Source organism: Salvia splendens, chromosome 20 (genome assembly GCF_004379255.2).
Source record: "Salvia splendens isolate huo1 chromosome 20, SspV2, whole genome shotgun sequence".
Classification (NCBI taxonomy): Eukaryota; Viridiplantae; Streptophyta; class Magnoliopsida; order Lamiales; family Lamiaceae; genus Salvia; species Salvia splendens.
In genome coordinates, this window is record NC_056051.1 from 6,363,128 (window position 1) to 6,386,885 (window position 23,758).

The 23,758-nt window shown below is 37.0% G+C and overlaps 1 protein-coding gene across 3 annotated transcripts in view; it reads left to right on the top strand.

Moving 5' to 3' along the window:
- LOC121782268 (receptor kinase-like protein Xa21) overlaps positions 1-23,331 on the top strand; it is a 178,636-nt gene extending 155,305 nt beyond the window's left edge. The window contains exons 1-6 of one of the 3 annotated variants that reach the window (XR_006046285.1): positions 13,093-15,266; positions 15,424-15,495; positions 16,430-16,573; positions 16,964-18,805; positions 18,901-19,380; positions 23,118-23,331. Coding sequence is in view for 1 of the 3 variants with exons in the window: in XM_042180030.1 (XP_042035964.1) it covers positions 14,870-15,266; positions 15,424-15,495; positions 16,430-16,573; positions 16,964-18,805; positions 18,901-19,265 (2,820 nt within the window). In the remaining 2 variants the exon portion in view is untranslated. Of the gene's footprint in view, positions 1-13,092; positions 15,267-15,423; positions 15,496-16,429; positions 16,574-16,963; positions 18,806-18,900; positions 19,676-23,117 lie in introns of those variants that run through there. The other 2 variants (XR_006046286.1, XM_042180030.1) reach the window with 2 other exon arrangements.
- Positions 23,332-23,758: the final 427 nt, after the last annotated feature.

Genomic DNA, 23,758 nt, shown 5'->3' on the forward strand with positions numbered 1-23,758 from the left:
TACCTCAATTCCCAGAAAATGTGCCATCAAACCAATGTCCGTCATCTCGAACTCCTTGATCATGCTCTTCTTGAAGGTATGAAACATTGTTTCACAATTTCCAGTAAAAATAAGATCATCGACATATAGGCAAACGAATAACATGTTACCTTTAGCATCTTTCTTCAAGTATAGAGCATGTTCATAGGGACACTTCACGAAACCATTCTTCAGAAAATACTCATTAATTCTGGAATTCCATGCACGAGGTGCTTGCTTGAGCCCGTACAAAGCTTTCTTCAATCTATAAACTTTATTCTCAGCTCCTCGTTTCACATAACCTTCAGGTTGCTCCACATAAATTTCTTCTTCAAGAAAACCATTTAGAAAAGCCGACTTCACATCGAGCTGATAAATCTTCCAATTGTGTTGGGCTGCCAGCGAGATAAATAATCTGATCGTCTCAAGACGAGCAACAGGAGCGAAGACTTCACTATAATCAATTCCGGCCTTCTGCTTGTATCCTTTCGCCACTAACCTCGCTTTGTACCTTTGCACTTCACCATTGGCATTTTTCTTTGTTTTGAACACCCATTTCACACCAATTGCTTTTCGGCCTTCTGGCAGTGTTGTCAACGACCAAGTATCATTTTTCTCAATCGCATTGATTTCTTCATCCATTGCAATCTTCCATTTCATTTCTTGTGCAGCATCTGTATAAGCAATAGGATCAGCATCCATATAAAAACAAATAAGATTCACATTTTCCTCCACGGCTTCATCAACTTCTTCGGTAGCTTCATATATATCGTTCAGATTGCGCATCCTTCTTGGCCTTCCGACTGGACCTTGAGATGATGTTGGTGAATCAGGTTCTTCAACTTCACGTGCATCTTCTTGCTGATCAGGTACAATTTCTGACGAGCTTGCAACTTTTTTATCCTCCCAGCTCCATGTTTGAGCTTCTTCAAACACCACATCGCGGCTTATGATAACCTTCTTTGTGAGAGGGTTATACAATTTGTAACCCATTACTCGATCTCCATATCCCACGAAGATACACTTTTCGCCTTTATCATCAAGCTTGATTCTTCGAGCTTCGGGGATTTTGGCATAGGCAATGCAGCCAAAAACTCTCAGGTGCGCAACACTGGGCTTGAACGAGCTCCATGTTTCTTCGGGCGTCATGTTGCGAACACTTTTGGTGGGACATCGGTTCAGGAGATATACTGCTGTTGCGACAGCTTCAGCCCAGAATTCTCGAGGTAAGTCCTTCCCTTTGATCATACTCCTCGCCATATCAAGAATTGTTCGGTTCTTCCTTTCAGCAACACCATTCAATTGAGGAGTATATGCAGGTGTAAGTTGGTGAACGATTCCATGATCCTTGCAAAACTTTTCGAACAGATCGGATGTGAACTCGCCTCCTTGGTCGGATCTAAGAACTTTAATATAGTTCCCACTCTGCCTTTCAACAAGAATTTTGAATTCTTTGAAAATATCAAACACCTCAGATTTCCTTTTCAAGAAATACACCCAAGTCTTTCTGGAATAATCATCAATGAAAGTTAGAAAGTATTGATTACCTCCAGTAGAAATAGGCTTCAGAGGACCACAAACATCTGTATGAATGATCTCCAATGGGCGTGATGCTCTCCATCTCATTTCTTTTGAGAAACTTGGCCTGTGATGTTTTCCCAGTACGCATCCTTCACAAACTTCTTCAGGATGATCAATATGCGGCAAGCCTTTCACCATATTCTTTGAAGACAAAAGCTTCAAACCACCAAAATTCAGATGTCCAAGACGCAAATGCCATAACCACGATTCATCTTTAACAATAGTATTCATGCACTTCAACATATCATGTTTCATGTTCAATGCAAATAATCTATTTTTGGACATCTTCACACAGGCAACCAAACTACCTCGAGCATCATTGATAGACAAATAAGAATTCTTGATATTAACATCAAATCCTTTCTCCAGCAATTGACCAAGGCTCAAAATATTGCTCTTCATAGCAGGCACATAATAGACGTCATATATAAAACCATGATTTCCATTCTTCAACTTAATCAAGATATTACCTTTTCCTTGCACCGCTACTTTGGAGGAATCTCCAAAAGTAACATCCCCATAAGATGTCTCCTTCAGCTCCACGAAGAGTTCCTTGTTCCCGCACATGTGGTTACTAGCTCCAGTATCCAAGTACCACGTGCTGCACTGATCACCCTCAAGTCCTTTATGAGTAAAAAGAGAGGTTGAAATTACCTGCTCATTATTGTCTCCACCATCGGCATAATGGACTTGTTGGTTGGATCTGGTATTTCCGGCTGTTGGACATTCATAGCTGTAATGCCCGAATTCGTGACAAGTATAGCACTCGACATTTGCTTTATCAAACCCTGGTTGATTATAGGTTTGAGAATAACCGCCTCTGTATTGTCCTCTTCCTCGTCCTCGTTGTCCATAAGAATTCCGACCTCTGCCTCGATAGGTGGAATTTTGACGTCCTCCCTCATTTTGATAATTCTGACCTCGTCCTCCTCGATTTTGGTAATTCTGGCCACGTCCTCCTTCGTAATGATAATTTTGGCCGCGTCCTCCTCGGCCACGATAGCCTCGTCCTCGGCTTCTACCTCGGTTGTATCCGCCACGTGATGTCCCAGGCTCAAACTTCTTGTCTTCTTGTATCGACATCTTTGCTTGTAGCATATGCTCAAGTGACGGAGTTGTCTTTTTCTTCATGCGTTGCTCGTGGACTTCCAAGCTGCTCTGTAACTGGTCGATTGACATAGTGTTGAGATCTTTTGATTCTTCGATAGCCGCAATGACGTGCTCAAATTTTGACGTCAAGGAACGAAGAATTTTCTCAATGACACGAACATCTTCAACTATCTCTCCTTGCCGTTTCATTTGATTCACAATAACTAATGTTCTTGCGAAATAGTCTGAAATGCTCTCCGTTTCAGACATGGTCAAACTTTTGAACTCGCCACGTAGGATCTGCAGTCGAACTCGTATCGCCTTATCAATACCAGTGAAAGAATTCTTCAAAATCTCCCAGGCTTGTTTTGACGTAGTGGCTGCACTTACTTTCTCGAACGTGGTTTCATCAATACCTTGATAGATATTGAACAATGCCTTCTTGTCTCGTTTCCTTGCATCTTTGAGGGCGTTCTTCTGGTTGTTTGTCAGGGCATCTTCGGCTTCTTGGGAGACAGGTTCGGTGTAGCCGTCTTGAACAATATCCCACAACTCTTGTGATTGCAACAAGACTCGCATCTGAATACTCCAATTCCCATAATTGTGTTTCTCTAATTTGGGAATCTGGGGTTGAACCATATTCAACGTTGTCGCCATAGGTAGGATCGAGTGGCTCTAGATACCAGATTTGTTGGATATTTGACACACAAAATATAGGAGCACTCAACAAGGATGAAATATGGAGGATAAGTATTAATAAGCTTCTCACAAAAGGATTACAAAATACAAAAACAAAAAGATGTGCTTCAGCACTACAAACTCTCACTGTTTATCTATGAGCTACGGCTCTTTCTCTCAATTCACCACTTCCTTTTCTCTTGATTGATTACATTAAACTACTACTACCCCTATTTATAGAGATTCAAAACTAGCTAGCTACAATACACATCATCATAGCTTAATTAGGAAGAAAACAAATGTAATCCACTACCTACACCACCTAATTATCAATATGGTACGTGGCTTTCATGTAGCCATGAGGAAACAAAAATCATCCACGTATAATAACTAGGTGATGCACCTACTTCATCACTTTTTCTTAATCTTGAAGTAATTGAGTTTAATAAACTCAACACTTCTTACACTCACAATGGTGAAGGAATACCAAGTCGAGGAATCTTAGATCATAGAGTACAAGATAAGTACTATTGGTTTTGATTTTTATTTTGGTCGTATTCTTGATCCAGTTAAACTCTTCAAAGATGGTGACATGTTGATGTTGTCGGATGAAAATCGGTCCGTGGGAAGATTGCATAGGCTCGTCTACTACTCCAACAAGACAAGCACTATTCAACATGTTGGTATGTTTAAGGATGCAGCTGCGAGTTACCCTACCGCCTTTGTTCTCACTCCCAGCCTTTTTGCACTGAAGAATTTCAAATTTGAGAACGTCATCTCGTTTTAGTTCTTATTTTGATTCTACATTTGTGTGTTTTTGTTGATGATCGTGTCTAAGGCTTATTTGTTGTGTAGTTTTTGGGTTCATAGGTTTCTTTGTCATCTAGTGTTTGGTTTTGCCCTTATCATGTCAACTTGACACACACTAGTATGGAGTATATTTTGGGATGTTGTCTATGATCTCATTGTACTAGTTCATAAGCCTAATCTTAAATGAACATGAAGAAGTGAAGAAAAGAAGAGAAAACTATGGAATTGAAAGTTCCAAATTGATAATTTCTTCATAAATGCTATTGAAAAGATGATTTCGAATACCTGCGTTCAGTAAGGTTGAATTTTGAATAGAGTTCACCAGCAACAAAAGTTCAGGTTTAATATTTCTAGATTGCCTAAATTCTAAAGAAATTAAGGACATCCAAGAGCTATTTCTGCAATATTTGAAAATTAACTGCTTTCATGTTCTTGAATATCTTTTGCTTGTGTTAGATGACTGATGATACATGAAGAAAATTAAATTTGATAGCAACATAAATAGTTTTATATTCGGTTTTTATTGTCTCAGGCTTGAATTTAGTTTGGAAAGGTATTATAAAATAAATAATTGAGTGAGTACTTATGTATTGAATGTGAAATAAGATTATTACCAATATGAAACAATTTGTAAAATAATATTAGTAAGGTGGGGTTTCCTGCTAACTTAACTTTTTTAAGTTGCTAATTCTATTAATGATGATGAATACGAGGATTTAAAATTAAGAATGATAACTTAAGAAAAGATCTAAAGAAGAGATATAAAGCTACAAAAGCATGCTTTCTCTTATGTTTTGAGTTTTTAAATTTAGTTTTTATTTTGCCTTTTCAGTTTTACATTTTTAATTTAGATTTTCTTTTTACTCCCTCAGATCTCCAATAGATGTATTATATTTGATTTATGTGGGTTTTAAGAAATTGTTTGACTTTCTAAAAAAGAGTGCAAAAAAACGATAGTGGATATGAGTCCTAGTATTATATACTCCCTCCGTCCCCAAAGAGTATGAACTATTTACTTTTTCGTTCGTCCCCCAAAGAGTATGAACTTTTTAATTTTAAAAAATTCAAACAACATACTATTCCTACACATCATTTTATTTACAACTTATACCATTATCATTAACACTTAATCATTATAATAATGTGGACCCTACTCTCCACTAACATTATTTCCACTACTCTCTCTCTCTTACTTTTTCCCTTATTTATTAAAACTCGTGTAGAACCTAAAGTTCATATTCTTTAGGGACATATGATGTATAAGTATTATAATAATTTTGAGTATAAAAAAACAGTAGAATGTGAGATTTACTATTAAAAATAGTAAAATAAAATTGAATATTTATTGGGATCCATCCTAATATTATCATTATAGGGGGTGTTATATTACTGACTCCCTCTTAAATTGCTAACTACAACTAAATTATAAATATTAGATTATTAAATCAAGGCACAAGATCATTCATCCACGAATATCAATATGATACATAAAAATATCAATTAGGGGTATTAATGTCAATTAACAAAAAGTTAGTTATAAATCACTTTTAAAAAATATCTCACACTTTATATGATTATGACTATCTCAATTTATATTATTTTTTACACAAAATATATCAAATTAAAGATAATTTTATAAAGATTTTAACGAGATCCCACTTGCATATGTTTCGATGTTAAAATTTGATAATATGTTTGTAAATTTTAATATATTTAGTTAGGGGTGTGCATTCGGGTTTCAGTTCGATTTTTTGTCAAAACCGAACCAAAACCGAATTTAGTTCAAAATCAAAACCAAACCGAACCCGAAAAACCGAAACCGAAAAACCGAAAACTAGAACAAAACCGAAAAACCGAAAAATCTGAAAAAATAAATATAATATTAATATATATATGTGTGTAATTTATTTTATTTTATATATACTAATAGAATATTTATATATAATATAAAATTAATAATACATATAATATATATAATATAGTAGAATTTATTAAAAGAATATACTATATATTTTATATAATATAATATATTAAGCATCCACTTGAAATGGAATTGTGGAAATATGCATAGCTCTTTCTTTCCCCGGTCTCCGAAAGGCATAAGTCAAGCAAGAAGACAGGAGAAAAAGAGTGTCTTTTTGTTTTCCCCTCGGAATTGAAAGTGTACGAGGAAGGAAGCAGCACTAGCCTCTGTCCGGCCGATCAACGGTTTTTCAAAGGCGAGTAAGTTCCCCCAGGCGCTATGAAATAGGGGGTCTTTCCTTCGCCTATAATAAATATATATATATATATATATATATATATATATATATATATATATATATATATATATATATATATAATTCGGTGATTCAATTTTTCAGTTTTTTTCTTCGCCCGAACCGAACCGAAAAGCTGAAATTTTTGTATTTTCAAAACCGAACCGAACCGAAAAAACGAAATAACCGAACCGAATTTTAAAATTTTGGTTTGGTTCGGTTCAGATATTCGGTTTCCGGTTTTTTTGCTCACCCCTATATTTAGTCAACAGTTTTATGTCAATACAACAAATAAAATATACCAACTTAATGCATGTAAAATGTCAATATGAAACTGTGTTGACATATTCAAAGCAACATCATTTAATTAACTGTGTTAACATTTTGATCTAAAACCCTAAATTTTTAGAATTTTTAATATTAGAATATAAAAATGAATTTACATGTGTCAATTTATAGACCATTAGGTCTTTAAAATTTTATGATGTTAAATTAGTTATAGTTAGCAATTAAGAGGCGAGTTTGCAATTGATCTTACCCCTATCATGATATATATTAAAGCCCTAATTCTTTAACGCTACTCTGCCCCTTGTGCTAAAAGGAAAGATTTAAACTAAGAAAGATACCCATAATAAAATATCTAAAGATGCACATAAGAAAAGATCCAAAGTAAAGGAAAGATATCAAGCTAGAAAATCACTCTTTTATGTTTTTACGTTTTCTAATTTAACTTTATGTTTTGCCTATTCAATTTTAGATTTTTAGTTTAGTTCTTGTTTTATATTTTTGCAATTTTATAAAGGAAAAATAGCTTCTTAGCAGTAGAAAAAGTTATCATCATAAATAGATGCTACTCCAACGGAGCTGATTTAATCCCTTCTTCTGAAATCTCTCATATGTTAAAGCCCTAATTCTTATTCCTCTTCATCTTCCTCTTCCTCGTTTGAACAGCAGAAATGATGCAAGATTTCTTCACAAATCTACCAACAGAAATCACGACCGACATCCTCTCACGCCTCTCTATCCGAAGCTATGCGATCAGCAAGTCCATTTGCAAAGCATGGCTCAATCTGCTTGATTCGGACGATTTCGACAAATCCAAACTCAAAACCCCCACCCGCCCTAGTTCGCTTTAATTTTACGAGGAGGTGCTTAGCTCGGTGCACAATTTTCGAAATTGAAGACGAAGATAAAGCCGATCTGGAGAGCCATGATCTTCACTACAATCATGTCACGGATTTGGAGATCCCTCACAGAAACAGAAGATCAATGGTTGGTATCGATGCTAATGGATTGCTTCTTCTGTACACACCATCATTACAATATATTCCTCGTGTTTGCATATGCAATCTCATCACTTGTGAATATACCGAGCTCAGTTACCCTAAGGACCACATTCGTATGGATTGTTGCAAGTTGGATTCGGTGTGAGCAAAATAAGTGGGCAATATAAGGTGGTTTCGATCAATCCGGACACGGATTCCGACATTCATTGGGTATATACCCTCGGAACAGAGACATAGAGGTGCGTTCAAGCCGGAGCTGCTTCTGGTTTCACATTCGAGGGTCAACCCATTTTATGCAATAACAACCTCCATTGGCAAGTACTCCTATATGATTCGACGAATTGCATATTGCCTTTTTGTGGTTTTGACGTTGAAACGGAATGTTTTAGCATATTCCCTTTCCTCTTCCCTTTGGGAGGTGGATTGGGATTGGGGAATTTATCTCTTTTGAGGGACTGTCTGTGTTATTCTTACTATGCACGCAATGATGAAATTTTCAACATTGACATTCTTATCTGGATGATGAAGGAATACCAAGTCGTTGAATCTTGGACTATAGAATACAAGAAAAGTACTATTGGATTAGATTTATCTTTTTGTAGGCATAATATATCTATTGAAGCAATTAAACTTTTTAGAGATGGTGATGTTTAGATGTTACTGGACCGTTCTATTCTAGTCTACTACTCCAATAAGACAAGAACTCTTCAACAATTCGATATGTATCAGGATGGAGATGCGAAGGGTTACGATGCCGCCCTGATTTTTTATCCTAGCCTTCTCCCACTCAATAATTTCGGATTCGAGAATGTGATCTCGTTTTAATCCATAACTTTAGTCTACAATTTTGGGTTCATGTCAAAGGTTTGTGTCCGGGTTTGGTCTTGTTGTGTTGAATCGAAAATGTAGTTTAATATATTCATTCAACTGAATCATTGCCATTTTATACACAGAGTTGTTACAATAGTGGAATCATCAACTTATAATTTCATTTTTATGTGTTGTTATTGTTGAAAAAGGATTTTGGGGAATTCATATTCGTTCTTCTCATTCTACATACTGATTTTACACGCCTCTTTATAGGCCTCCAAATATACAATTAAGGTATGTCATTCCCCTAACCCTAATCTCCTATACAAGGTAAAAATCAATTTCTAATCTTTTCATATTAATTGTGATTACAGGGAATCGGCTACGAGATCTTCTCTTTCAATCACGGGATCTTCCAACACTCCCCCTCAAGTTAAGTAATGAGATCATCTATACTTAACTTGCCCAATACATCTCGAAATGAGTAAGAGCTTACTTCCATTGTCAAGATGTCCGTCGGCTAATCTTCTGACTTGACGTAGGGCAACTCAACTATTTTTGCATCAATTGTATCCTTTATGAGTGTCGGTCTACCTCCACATGTTTGGTTCGATCATGCTGAACTGGATTCTCGGAGATACCAATAGCCGCCTTATTATCGCATAACAATCGACACGACTGGGTGGACTTAAGGTCAAGTTCTGTCATGAGTTTTCTAAGCCACAATACTTCCGTCAATCCACTCTTGATCCCTCGAAATTCTGCTTCGGCTCTTGATAGCGCAACTACCTTTTGTTTCTTACTCCTCCATGTCACCAAATTTCCTCCTACAAGGGTTAAGTACCCCGTTGTTGACTTCCTGTCATTTGGATTTCTTGCCTAATCTGCATCAGTATAACCATGTATTTCTAAGTGCTCATGCTTCTTAAACAACACTCCATGTCGTACCCTTCAAGTATCGTACTATTCTCAACACTGCCTCAAAATGTTCTTGTTGTGGCGCATGCATGAAATGACTCACTACCCCAACGGCGTAAGCGAGATCTAGCCTAGTGTGAGATAGGTAGATGAGTTTCCCGACCAACCGATGGTACCTTCCTCGATCCGCGAGTTTAGCTCCCTCTCGAATATGCAGTCCATGATTCTGGACCATTGGGGTGTCTGCTGGTTTGCAGTCTATCATCCTTGTTTCTGCTAGAATATCAAGTATGTACTTCCTTTGGTTGATAAAGATTCCCTGCTTTGACCGAAGCACTTCAATTCCCAAGAAGTACTTTAGGGGGCCAAGATCCTTCATATCAAATTCCTAGGCAGATTTATGGTTCATCAAAAGTTAGGCCAAAAGATAAGTTTTGTTGTTTTAGTTGCACTTCTTCCAACCAATCTGATGTGGAAATCTTCTCCACTCCCTATGATGGTAGTTGGCTTCTTTTGCCTTCAAAACTGTCGCTTGTGTGCGTTGGTAGTACAAGAACTCGTCAATTTAGCTTTAAAATACGACTTATAAATATGCATAAAAGTAGGTGAAACATTTTTGGTTACAACGTCAATACTTTGGTACTAAGTATTTATTGCCATGATTACAACCCCAAAGATACTTAATTATGGGAATGTTTTAGAAGAAGATACATGTGACGATATCCTACAATAATAAAATGTATCAGTGAAATATTGTCGAGTTTGTCATTTTGGTCCGTCCGTGAAAAGTTGTCCATGCACTTTTTTATATTTTTTGTAAATGGACTCTACTTTCCACTAACTCTTTACACTCGCATTCTATTATAAAACTAATGTATAAATGTGAACCCTCGTTCTATTAACTTTTTCAACTCATTTTCTTTCACATTTCTTAAAACTCGTGCCAAGTCAAACTTAGATAATATTTCATTGACGGAGGAAGTAACACATAGCTACAAAAGCTACGCTGCCCTTTGTTTTATTCCATATATATAAACACAACCATCCCTAGATATCATTCGTTTCACAATCAAGAAATATAGAAATAGAGAGTCAGTGAGCTTAAACCTTCAAGAGGTGGAGATTTACCATTCCTTTCAAGAGTTCCTCACCACAACAGGTAACTCACATCACCATCCTATGACTCCTTTTCACCCATGTAGAACACTAGCATCTATCCCATGCTGCCATGACACGATTCTGAACACTTCCACATGAACCATAGGAATACTGATAGAACCTTGTTCTATCGTGATTGAGCACATATGTTTGTAATGAGAACAAAAGAAAAATAAACACTAGTTGCGCTGCTAGTGGGTGATTTCCGGCAATACCAAGAATGAGAATAAATTTAACTTTATTTATCAATGAATAAATAACTAATGGATTCTAGCATTTATAGAATCACAAGCCTAGACTCTAATAATATCTTGCAAGATATGTACCAAAATAATGTAACAAAATAAGGAAAATTAGTGAAATAAAATAAGGAATAAAAAAAGTCTTGGGCGGCAAGTCATGGCTCCTTTGCTGGCGGCTCACCGTTCTCTGCCTCCGGGCTGTTCTCTACAACTACCGTGGGCTGGTCGGGTAATGCATCTCCATTGTTCTCTACAAAGTTCTGCAAAATTTTTATTGTGATTTTGGAATTATTGGTGTGCTCAAGTGAAAAATGGCTACTATTTATATCAACCAAATTTTAAATTAAAAGGTTATAGTATGTCTACTGAGTTTTATGGTGAAGTAAAACAACAGAAAAAAAATATGTTAACATAGTTTTAACGAATGACATGTTCATTACGGTCTCTAAATTGGTTTTCTGGAATTTTTTGTTAATTTAAAATTATATGCATGAATTGCTCTCTTTTACCCTTTAAAGTTCAAAGATTTTTTAATACTAAAATATTTGAATCGTTTTAATTAGCTTTTATGTATTCCTACTGTAGTTACTACAATCTATAGCCAAAAGCCCAAAACCTTTTCCCCTTTAATTTGGGTTAAGTTAAATTTGGATCTCAACATATGTTACAACTTACATACAACGTGGCCTAGAAACAATATCAATTACATTTTCAGATCCATTTAAGGTCACACATATCTAATTTTTTACACCAAATCCAAACACAAAAATTATTTATATATTTCGACATATCTAATTTTTTACAACAAATCCAAACACAAAAATTATTTATATATTTCGCAATCACGGGAAAGTGATTGTTATCCATAATCTACACTTTCTTTATAACCTTACAATTTTGCGTGCATACAATTTGTGGAATTTTATCTATATTTATTGTCGTATTTGGGAATTTAATTGATACCACATAATGGAGTAGTTCTGTTATCTGTTATATTTGTTTACATTACTTTTTTAATAAAAATAGACGTCCTGTGACAAGTGGAGTCAACGACGACCCGCGTAGTTTGCCCTGTTGATCACGTAATACTCCCTCCGTCCCGGGTTAGTCGTACGTTTACTTTTCGGCACAGAGATTAAGGAATGAGGGATTAGCAAAGTCAATAATTGCGGCGGTAGGTGATAATTTTTACTAAAAATGGAAAGAGTGCAAATAACTTGGGACGCTCAGAAAGGAAAATAGTACAAGTAACACGGGACGGAGGGAGTACAATATAGAGACATCTTGACAGTGTGGAAATTGTTTCCATTGGTTTTTGTTACTACATATAAATTTCTACGTTGCAACAATGCAATGTCATGTTGCTGTAGCAATAGACACAGAAACTTTTGTTTTTATGGAAAATATCTTATGGAAAATATGTGTGGTGAGAAATATTTGATTTGAATATCTATTATTCCAGAGAAACTTAAATATATTTTGCTGAGATCATCGTACGAAAAATATTATTCAAAGGAAATGTAATGCAATTAATATATTCCACAATTATATTTGGACGAGTATATCATCGAGGATTGACGAAGACTAATAAATAAAAAAAATGAAATAATTCTGTTTTAAAAAATTAATTAAATAATACTCCATAAATTATCAAAGCTCATACTATTATATAAATCATCTGTTATAGAGTACACAGTCTGTCAACTGAAACAAAACAGCAAATTAATGGAGAGTCTTACTTTTTCCATTGCTCTTTTAATCTTGCTATTGAATAGCTTTGCCTTCTCCTTGAATTCTGACACAGATAAAAATGCACTTATTTCCTTCAAAAATTCCATCACTTCCGACACTAAAGCTATTTTGAGCACCAATTGGTCGCAAAATACATCAGTCTGTAATTGGATTGGTGTGTCGTGCGGCCTCAAACACGGCCGTGTCACTGCTCTCAATCTCTCTCGATATGATCTTTCTGGAACTGTTGCTCCCCATCTTGGAAACCTTACGTTTCTAATATATTTGGACATCAGTTCCAACAGTTTTGTTGGGATGTTACCCTTTGAGCTCTCTAAACTGCGTCGTTTGAAGGTGATGAATTTGGGAGCGAATTCATTCACCGGAGAAACTCTATAGAGGAAATCGGGTTTATAGGCTACTTTGCCTTTAAAATAACGTAAATGTACCCATTTTGTTATCTATTCCAAACGCCACCCTCGTTGGCTTGTTTTAAGTGAAAACGCCACCCGTATTGGCGTTTTACAACGTATATGTCGTCGTATTGCATGTACGTTGAAAAACGCCGACGTGGTTGGCGTTTGAAAGAAAAACGCCAATCCCACTGGCGTGTTTCAAAAAATGCCAATTCGGGTGGCGTTTTCATGTTGCCTTCTGCTGTGAAAAAAAGGCCAAAAATTCTCCCAAGTTATACAGCCAATGGGATTGGCGTGTTTCAACATTTCTTTCAGGCATTTCATCAAACACTTGGAGGGCAAACTTTCGTTCAGGCATTTCATAAACAGTTAGTTCAAAATATTTAACAGAGACTGAGTTGAGGTTTTACTATATGAAAACTTAGGAGCAAGGCTGACACAAACATTCCATTTAGACAGATTACGGAAGCTTTGATTTAAATCAGTTGAGTTACGAAAATTTTGGAGAGTTATTACGTGATTTTGAGATAAAGCTCACTCATGTCTAGTATAAGTAGTTGGTAGTTCTCGGTTGTGAGATAACACAAGCTCATAACCACTTCTTGATTCTTTCTCAATAAAAGTCCTAGTTTACATTTCCATCTTCAAGCTAAAACCCTATTTTGGAAAAAAATATTGACAAATGTAAACCCACTTCTGTAGTTTTTGCATTATCTGCATTGGGCTTGTTTGTGGTACGTTTTGTTAAGAATTGACATGACTCGGTGTGGATTCTCATTCAATGTATCCACTAGCATTCTTGAATTGCAAATATCTACCATTAATATTTTCAAGTAAATAAACCTTTTATGACTTTCTCAATAAAAGTCCTAGTTTAAATTGCTAGTAATATTTTATTTAATGAAATTGTTTTGGGGGATTAAACAATTTCCATTATATATAAATGATGAATACGCCTCGCGTTATGTACAGTTTTTAATTTGAATGCATCGATATATTTTTAAATGGTATAATTAAATATTTCTAAACGGTAGTATAATTAATTTTAAAATTATGTACTACTACATAATAAATAATTAATTTAAAAAAACAAATAAAGACGTCTGTGTAACTATATCTAGAGTGATCGAATATATGCTAGATTCTTCAGCATCTTACTACACATGTGAATAAAATTAGAATATAAACTAGGACTTTTATTGAGAAAGAATCAAGAAGTGGTTATGAGCTTGTGTTATCTCACAACCGAGAACTACCAACTACTTATACTAGACATGAGTGAGCTTTATCTCAAAATCACGTAATAACTCTCCAAAATTTTCGTAACCCAACTGATTTAAATCAAAGCTTCCGTAATCTGTCTAAATGGAATGTTTGTGTCAGCCTCGCTCCTAAGTTTTTATATATTAAAACCTCAACTCAGTCTCTGTTAAATATTTTGAACCAACTGTTTGATGAAATGCCTGAACGAAAGTTTGCCCTCCAAGTGTTTGATGAAATGCCTGAAAGAAAAGTTTGCCTGAACGAAATGTTGAAACACGCCAATCCCATTGGCGTGTATAACTTGGGAGAATTTTTGGCCTTTTTTTCACAGCAGAAGGCAACATGAAAACGCCACCCGAATTGGCGTTTTTTGAAACACTCCAATGGGATTGGCGTTTTTCTTTCAAACGCCAACCACGTCGGCGTTTTTCAACGTACATGCAATACGATGACATATACGTTGTAAAACGCCAATACGGGGTGGCGTTTTCACTTAAAACATGCCAACGAGGGTGGCGTTTTTCCCATTTATGGAATAGATAACAAAATGGGTACATTTACGTTATTTTAAAGACAAAGTAGCCTATAAACCCGATTTTCCCGAACTCTATATGTACAATAACTCTTTCTTAGGTAAAATTCCTTCGTCTTTGTTTAACAATTCCAAGCTCCAGACATTACAGATATTACGCTTGTACAGTAATAAACTGAGTGGATCCATACCACATGTTATCTTCAATGTGTCTTCCCTAAGAGAAATCAGAATTGCAAATAATAGCCTATCAGGTCGGCTCCCAATTGATATGTGCAACAATATGCCAAACATCAAATTCTTGTCACTCTCTCAAAATCAACTTGAAGGGCAGATTCCGTCAAATATATGGAAATGCACACATCTTGAGAAGTTGTCATTATCCTTCAACAATTTCAGTGGAAGCATTCCACGTGAAATTGGAAGATTGAGCATGCTTACAGAGTTGTACTTGGCGTTCAATAGTGGTTTTCAAGGTACACATATTTCTTCTTTCTTCTATATGTGAAATTATAGAGTCCAATCATTATGTGATCGCAATATGTTTATGCTTGCGTGTCATTTGTTCTTAAACATAAAGTATAAATGATACATTTATATCAAATAGATTGTGCTGATATATAAGAATCACAGGAGGAGTTCCATCGGAAATAGGGAATCTTTCAAGGCTAGAGATATTAGCTATTCAAGGCGCTTCTCTAACAGGTGATATCCCATTTTCAATCTCCAGCATGTCTTCCTTTACAATCTTGAGTTTATCTGACAATAGTTTGATATGAAGTATCCCAACTTTTCAAAATCTTAAAGAATTGTATCTCTATAACAACTTCACAGGTGCTTGCTTCATCAAATCAATTTTATGATATACATTTACAGATCTCAAGTAATGAGAAAATTATATCGAAAATTGATAACTTTAATCTGGTTCGGTTAATTCTTATATTTTTTACAAAAATATTCATCATTATAAAAATTTTCTTTTTGCATTATTTTTATGATAACCAAACAAAAAATTAAAATTTTTATGTACAATTATGATATATATAAATGAATAAGACCAGATGATAACTTTACCTAAAAGCTACAAACCTTATTAATTAAATTTTATGTTTTGTTGTTTTAGATTTAAAAATTAGCTATTTTTTTGCCATCTATTAAGGGCAAAATAGTCTATTTATACAAAAAAGTTATTACCATTAATAGATTGCAGCTAGATCTTCCCCTCCGTTGCCAACTGCTCTAGGCCCCTGCGGGCAATTACCATTAATAGATATTTATTTATAGTGGCTCCAGTGGATTATGATTAATGCAAAACTCAATCTTAATATAAAAACACAGAACCAAAGCATACAAAGGTGATTATTAGGCCATTGTTAGATTATTTTTAGGTCATTCTAATAAGGATGACATAAAATAATTTAAAAATAACCTCAAACCCGGATTCTATAAAATGACTTGAAACTAAGACCTTCCGTGTTTTTGGTTAATTATTGTTCATCTGATTGGAAAATCGTTCTGCATTTCATTTATGTAATAAGATGCATTTTTATTTTGATCACTTTCCGTCTGCAAATATTATTTTGCTTAGAAAATGATGGCTTATAGAGCTTTGTATTAAGAATAACATCTGCTCTTGAAGGACTTATTCCTCCGAATATCTGGAAGTGCAAAAATCTTGAGATCTTGGGGTTAAGATTGAACAATTTCAGAGGCAACATCCCTCACACAATTGGAAATATGAGCATGCTTAGATGGTTGGACTTGGGTAACAACCATTTCACAGGTATTAGTTATAAATGATACTTTCAACACTTTTTATTATAACGAAAATTCTTCATCAAATACTATCTCGTTAAAGAAATTAAAGAAAACAAGTAGGATTTTTTTTTAAATTTGACAAAATATCATCAATATGCAAGTTCTGTTTAAATTATTACTATATCACTTAGAGTACGTATAATAACGTACTATTTATATTAATAGAATTTATATATGTTAAATGTTACTACTATCTTATTTATGTTGACATGTGTGAATTACCACAAGAGATTGGCACTCTACTAATGCTTGAGACTTTCAACGTGTTTAACAATTCCTTATATGGATTAATCCCATCTTCCATATTCAACATCAACTTTGAAGAATTTACAAATTACATATAATGACTTTTCAGGTACTTTTCCATTGGATTTGGGGAACTCACAAATCAATCTTGAAAAGCTTCTTTTGAGTTCTAACAGACTCAGTGGCTCAATTCCAAGCACTATCGCCAATGCTTCTAAACTTACCATCTTGGAGATGAATGGAAACTCATTTAGTGGCTCTATACCCCAATTAGGTAATTTGAAGCTCCTAAAATCACTTGTCCTTTCGGAAAACAATTTGAGTGGAGCAGAATTCACTACTCAGGAATTAACATTTCTCTCTTCATTAACTAATTGTCGACATTTGAAGTACCTGGAATTAAGTGAGAATCCACTGAATGGCATCCTACCCGCTTCACTAGGAAATTTTTCCTCATCTCTTGAGATTTTTACTGTAAAAAACTGCAGAATCATAGGTGTCATTCCTTCTGAATTAGGAAACTTGAGCAGTTTTTTATATGTAGATTTGGCTAGAAATCAGCTGAGTGGACTCATTCCACCAACAATTGGGAAAATGAAGCAACTCCAAAGACTATATCTTGGTGTCAATCAATTGGTAGGGTCTATCCCTAACCAACTTTGCCAAATGAATCATTTGGGGGAGTTAGACCTAAGCATAAACAAGCTTGTGGGTCCCATACCTGAATGCTTAGGTGATATTAAATCCTTGAGAATGATCAACTTAGGCTCCAACCAATTGAATTCAACTATCCCTCCTAACTTGTGGGTTCTCACAGACCTTCTAACTTTGAGCTTGTCCTCCAATCATTTGAGCGGTCAATTGTCATCTCAACTGGGAAATTTAAAGTCGATCGCCTCATTAGATTTGTCGTCTAATCAATTTTCAGGCAATATTCCCACTTTGATAGATGGTTGCCAATCATTAGAGTTTCTTAACTTATCAAATAATTTTCTCAGTGGATCCATTCCTCAATCCTTGGGAAATGTTAAAGGTTTGAAAATATTGGATTTATCTTACAATAATCTTTCTGGAACAATACCCAAGCCCTTAGAAGACCTTCTCTTTCTTGAAACTTTTAATATTTCCAACAACAAACTGGAAGGGAGAATACCAGATGGTGGTTGTTTCCGTAACTTCAGTGCACCGTCTTTTTCCAACAACTTAGCTTTGTGTGGTCCAAGAACATTTCAAGTTCCAGCCTGCCCAGAAAGCCATCATAAATCATGGTTGAAGAAACTCATGGTTTCATTAGTGATTTTAGCTGTCATTGCGGCAATTGCATTGCTTGCTTTCATATGGATGTGTAAACAGAAAAAAGTACCCCTCTCGGTTCATTTTTCAGCACAAATTACTGAATGCATAGCAATTCCTTACAATGAACTTGAACGAGGAACGAGTTCATTTAGTGAAACCAACCTACTTGGAAGAGGTAGCTTTGGTTCTGTATTCGAAGCAACACTTTCTGATGGGTTGAAAGTTGCAGTAAAAGTTTTCAACTTAGAACTACAAGGAGCAGCAAGGAGTTTTGGTGTTGAAAGTTCTATATTGAGCAGCATTCGACACAGAAATTTGGTTCGGGCTATTGGATATTGTTGTAATATGAACTTTAAAGCATTGATTCTCACATACATGCCAAATGGGAGCTTGGACAAATGGTTGCATTCCAGCAATTATAGTCTGGATCTTATACAGAGGTTGAAAATAGCAATAGACGTTGCGGCCGCCTTGGAATATCTTCATCACGGTCATACATTCCCAATTGTTCACTGTGATATAAAGCCAAGCAATGTGTTGCTTGATCAAGACATGGTTGCCCATCTTGCTGATTTTGGCATTTCCAAGCTTTTCGATGGAGGGGAAACTATCATTCAAACACAAACACTGGCAACTATCGGTTATGCAGCACCAGGTATGCATGATTATAAGCTTTCCAACTTAAATCCCATCTTGTGTTAATGTTTTACCTAATCCTAACAAAAAGTTGAATGCATGTGATACTATTAGAGTTTGGAATGGAAGGGAAAGTATCAATAAATGGAGATGTATATAGTTTTGGGATACTTGTGCTGGAGATGTTTACCGGAAAGAGGCCAACGGATGATATGTTCGATGAAGAAAGAAGCTTAAAACAGTGGGTAAGTGAAGCATTAGAGGAAAATACCGCAACTCAAGTGATGGCGTCTGCTTTGTTGTCAATGGAAGATCAGCATTACTCTGCCAAGGAGAAATGCATGTTATCAACATTTGAATTGGCAATGAAATGTTTAGCTGTTTCAGCAGACGAAAGGATCAATATGATTGAAGCAGCGGCTGCTCTGCACAAGATTTATGCAACATTTGTAGCAGGAACTCAATGGCGCCGTCCATGAGATTTTCCCGCCAAATCTCCACCACATTCGGCGTCATTTTGTAGCTGCCATCAGCCCATGCCTCCACCCGGTGATTCGTCTACCTCTAGGCGCTAGCTACATGCCACGCTTAGAGGTAGATCTTCATCCTTATGGTGATTCGATTTTAATTTTTGTTGTTAATAATTTTAAAGTATTGTAACTAATGTTTTCTTTAGTTTGATATTGTTACGGACGTCCTCCGTAACGTGACCGGATGGCGATCTTCTCGGGCGGATAGGATGATCAATCCTTCGACAAGCTCGAAGGAAGGCTCACGATTTGCCGGTTCTCGGACGTTCTCCGATGAGCAGCAAATAGGGAACAATAATTATACTTGATACTCAAGCCAAGTTGGACGAAACACTAATTTCATTAATTGATTGAATGAATAAAGTGATAACAATAACTCATATTTATAATGCTACTAACTTAATGAACAAGAAACAAATATCTAAACAAATATGGAAAAGATATGGTAAATCAAATATGCAACTAAATAATTGGGATATGGATATGATCGTATCAACTCCCCCACGGTTGAAATACACCTTGTCCTCAAGGTGGGAACCACGAACCACTTATGAGAGTTGAAAGCCAAAGCTTTGGCGAGGCGTCTCCTCCTGGATCAAACACATATCGAACAACTGAATATCTCCATTTATCACCTTTGTCAAAAATCAACAAAGGAGACCCGATTTTTTTGGAAAAATTCCTTGCCAAATCGAAAAGGTTGTTCACGCCTCCAAGAACGCTCAAACATGACGTGTCATTGCGCGGAGGGATCAACCTCGCATCGGTGTCGAGCGATGTTGATCGAGGATTCAGACATGTAGCATCCATAACATGCAAATCCCCATAGATAAAGGCAATCTCCTTCAAATGTATTGGAAAGGACGGTGCAACTTTATTTCCAACTAATGCACATAGATAAGCACCACCATTTTCACTAAAACAATTCTCAACAACATCGGGAGATGTCATTCGGGCAGCGTCGAGAGATGCGACGACCTTCTTCACTTCCTCCAAGGAATCAACCTCCTCGTCGCCATCTAACAATGTTTCTTCCTCTCCGCTGATATAGGGGCTGCACGGCGGAGAGATCATAGCTGGTGGAGGTAGTACATCTATCAATCCACTCTCCTCTCCGCTGTCGTCGTCGGGGCTGCAAGGAGGGTCAATTTCATCAAAAGATGGAACTTGTTGGACGTTCTTGAACTTGTTCGGCGCCTTGAGCTTGTCTCCCGGCCTCAAGGATCTCTTCGACACAATCAATTCTTCACTTCGGTCATTCACGCATTGCGTCGTGCTGCTCGGCTGCGTCGTGCTGCTCGGCTCCGGAAGCGCTGCGTCGAGCTGCTCGGCTGTTGTCACCTTCAGCTCGGCATGATGCTCGGCTGTTGTCGCCTCCAGCTCGGCATGCTGCTCGGTTGTTGTCGCCTCCAGCTCGGCACGCTCCGGCTCAGCATGCTCCAGCTCGGCATGATCCAGCTCGGCATGCTCCAGCTCGGCATGCGGCTCCGCTGTTGCGTCAAGTGTCGGGGGTCTCGTATCAACCCCCCCTCCGTTAAAAATCGCCTTGTCCACAAGGCGAACCTCCGGGAACTGCCTACCAATCGCCTCAACCGGCTCCCACGTTGGCGTGAACGCATCATCTTCCCACTGCACCAGGCATTGCTTCTCTGGTCGGCCCTCGCGCCAACTAACGCGTTCTTCCAGCAACGCTACTGGCCGTGCCACCGGCCTATTCCCAACGAACTCCGGAGGGAGTTTCACCCCGTCTACATCACCTTCCCTAGATCCCCAATTCTCACTAGGCAAGCCACGATCCATGAGTTTCTTTGCTACTGCCTCTAATATGGAGTTCTCTGAATCACAAAGCTCTGCATCTAATATGGGGTCCTCTGAATCACACAGCTCCCCGTCGCCGTCTCGTGTTGGCGAATGCGTGTGAGTAATGACCTCTCCATAGTCGAAGGGTTGATAGTGTTCGGGCAGAGGATAACGAGTTTGGTGGAGGTGGTACGGCCGGCGCCTATCCGGCTGATACGGAGGCGGCGGTGGGTACCTATCCGACTGGTGGTGTTGTGGCCGCCGGTACGTAGGCTGGGTGTAACGTCGATGCTGCTTGTCCCAATCAGCGCCACCACGCTCAGGAAGACCGTACGGTGGTTCCGGATCAGGCCGTTGTGGCGGTCGAAGCTTCCCTAGTCGCCGGTCGTTCGTGTTCATACGCGACTCCAATATGTCCACCCGTCGATCCATACTGTCGAGGCGTGCATTTAATTTGGCAAACCCTAATGTGATTGGGTCGACCGAAGCCTTCCCTGATTGGTCGGGACGACGCGGCTGGCCTATATGCAGCGCCAGCGTCGCTTCCCTCGTCGGCCGTTCCGACGTAGATGGGCCATGGTATGTTGACGGCATGAGTGGTAGTGCTGTGGCTGAATTTTTTTTTTTTTTTTTTTTTTTTTTTTTTTTTGGGAAATATAGATGAACGAAGATGGAGGATGAGTATCCAAGCCCCTTGGCCTAGCGGTAAAGGGTGCTGGATACCGCGTCCATCCTGGAGGTCTCGAGTTCGAACCCTGGGTGGCGTAATTTGTCTTTCCTCCTTGTTATAGGAGTGGATTTGTAATTTCCTCCTTCATATATATGATATAAATATATGAAGTTAATTTAAAAAAAAAAAAAAAAAAAAAAAAAAAAAAAAAAAAAAAAGATGGAGGATGAGTACGGGATGAAAGCACCAGTTGTTACGGACGTCCTCCGTAACGTGACCGGATGGCGATCTTCTCGGGCGGATAGGATGATCAATCCTTCGACAAGCTCGAAGGAAGGCTCACGATTTGCCGGTTCTCGGACGTTCTCCGATGAGCAGCAAATAGGGAACAATAATTATACTTGATACTCAAGCCAAGTTGGACGAAACACTAATTTCATTAATTGATTGAATGAATAAAGTGATAACAATAACTCATATTTATAATGCTACTAACTTAATGAACAAGAAACAAATATCTAAACAAATATGGAAAAGATATGGTAAATCAAATATGCAACTAAATAATTGGGATATGGATATGATCGTATCAGATATCTATAATATATTTAAGATAAACATTATGCTAGTATAGCTTGTAGATATGGCTTTATGAATGTGGTTGTGGATGAGTGTCGCTTTTCATTTCCAAGTTTCATCCCAATTAAAGTCTTTTATCTCGTATTCTGATTATTTGCGTAATTTCGATCATTCGTGTGCGAGACCAGCTAGCCGCTTGCTCGACTCCTCACCTTGTCGGAAAAGCTTGGCAATTAACTCCCGAGATTTGAATAAATGCGCATGTTCTCAAATTACATATTCCGGGGCTTAGGATAACTTCACCCATTAATTATTTCGGGAATTAATATAAATAGTCCCGAATAAATCAATTATTGTCGGCCCAAATTCCTAAATTTCTTTTAATTAATCTGGCCCAGAAATTAATTTAAGTTGGCCCAAAGGATTGGAAGCCCAAAACTGAATTAAAACTCCCATTTAATCAGAGAAGAATAGACAGACTATGGTTGGATATTAGTACCTAGTTAGCAATTTCTCCTATGATTGCTTGTTTCTCACTTGAACCTATTGTTAGGAATTTGGGAGTAGAAGTGTTTGTGTAATTGTGTATGTAACATCTTGTGATAGTAGATTGTGTGAGATTGTGAGTGATGGAAAAAGTATAATTAAAATAATGTGGAAATTAAGTGACAATAATTTGGATTTATGTGGATTAATTGGCTTAATTGCCAATTATGGAAATTAAATTGGTATTGACAGTGGTTAAATTGCAGGATTAAAAGCAGATTCAGAATTCTGCTCTGGAGAGGAGCAGAAAAGAAGATTTGGGCTTAAGGATTTCAACTGTGTTCCATTGATAATGACCAAATTATGATTTAATTGTTGTAATTAAATCAGGCCAAGAGACGTGTAGAATTAATCAATTCCCGACTTTTATTTGCTTATGGCCCAAAGCCAAATTGTTAATTCAAGTTTTAGCTTCGAAAATTTTCATTTAATATGGTTTATTATTTTGCGCATGCATGACAATAGTGAAAATGCCGAACACGTTAACGATGTTAGTATAACATGAAATTCGCACGGTACTTCAAAATGGGTTGAGAAATCAAAGGCATTGCTAAGTTATGTAGTTCTTAATTTATTTTTTAGCTCCAAAGAGGTTCACTTAATATGGTTTATTGTTCCGTGCATGTATGACAACCGTGAAAATGTCGAAAACGTTAACGATATCGGGATCACTTGAAATTCGCACGGTGCTTTCAAAATAATTGGAAAATTCAAAGTCATTTTTTAGCTCCTAAGATGTTCACTTAATATGGGTTTATCGCACCAGGTGATGCATGGTCTTAAGCTTTCCCTTCTTAAATTAAAAGTGGTAAACCTTTTGCAAATAAAAGAAGGAACCACAATTTCT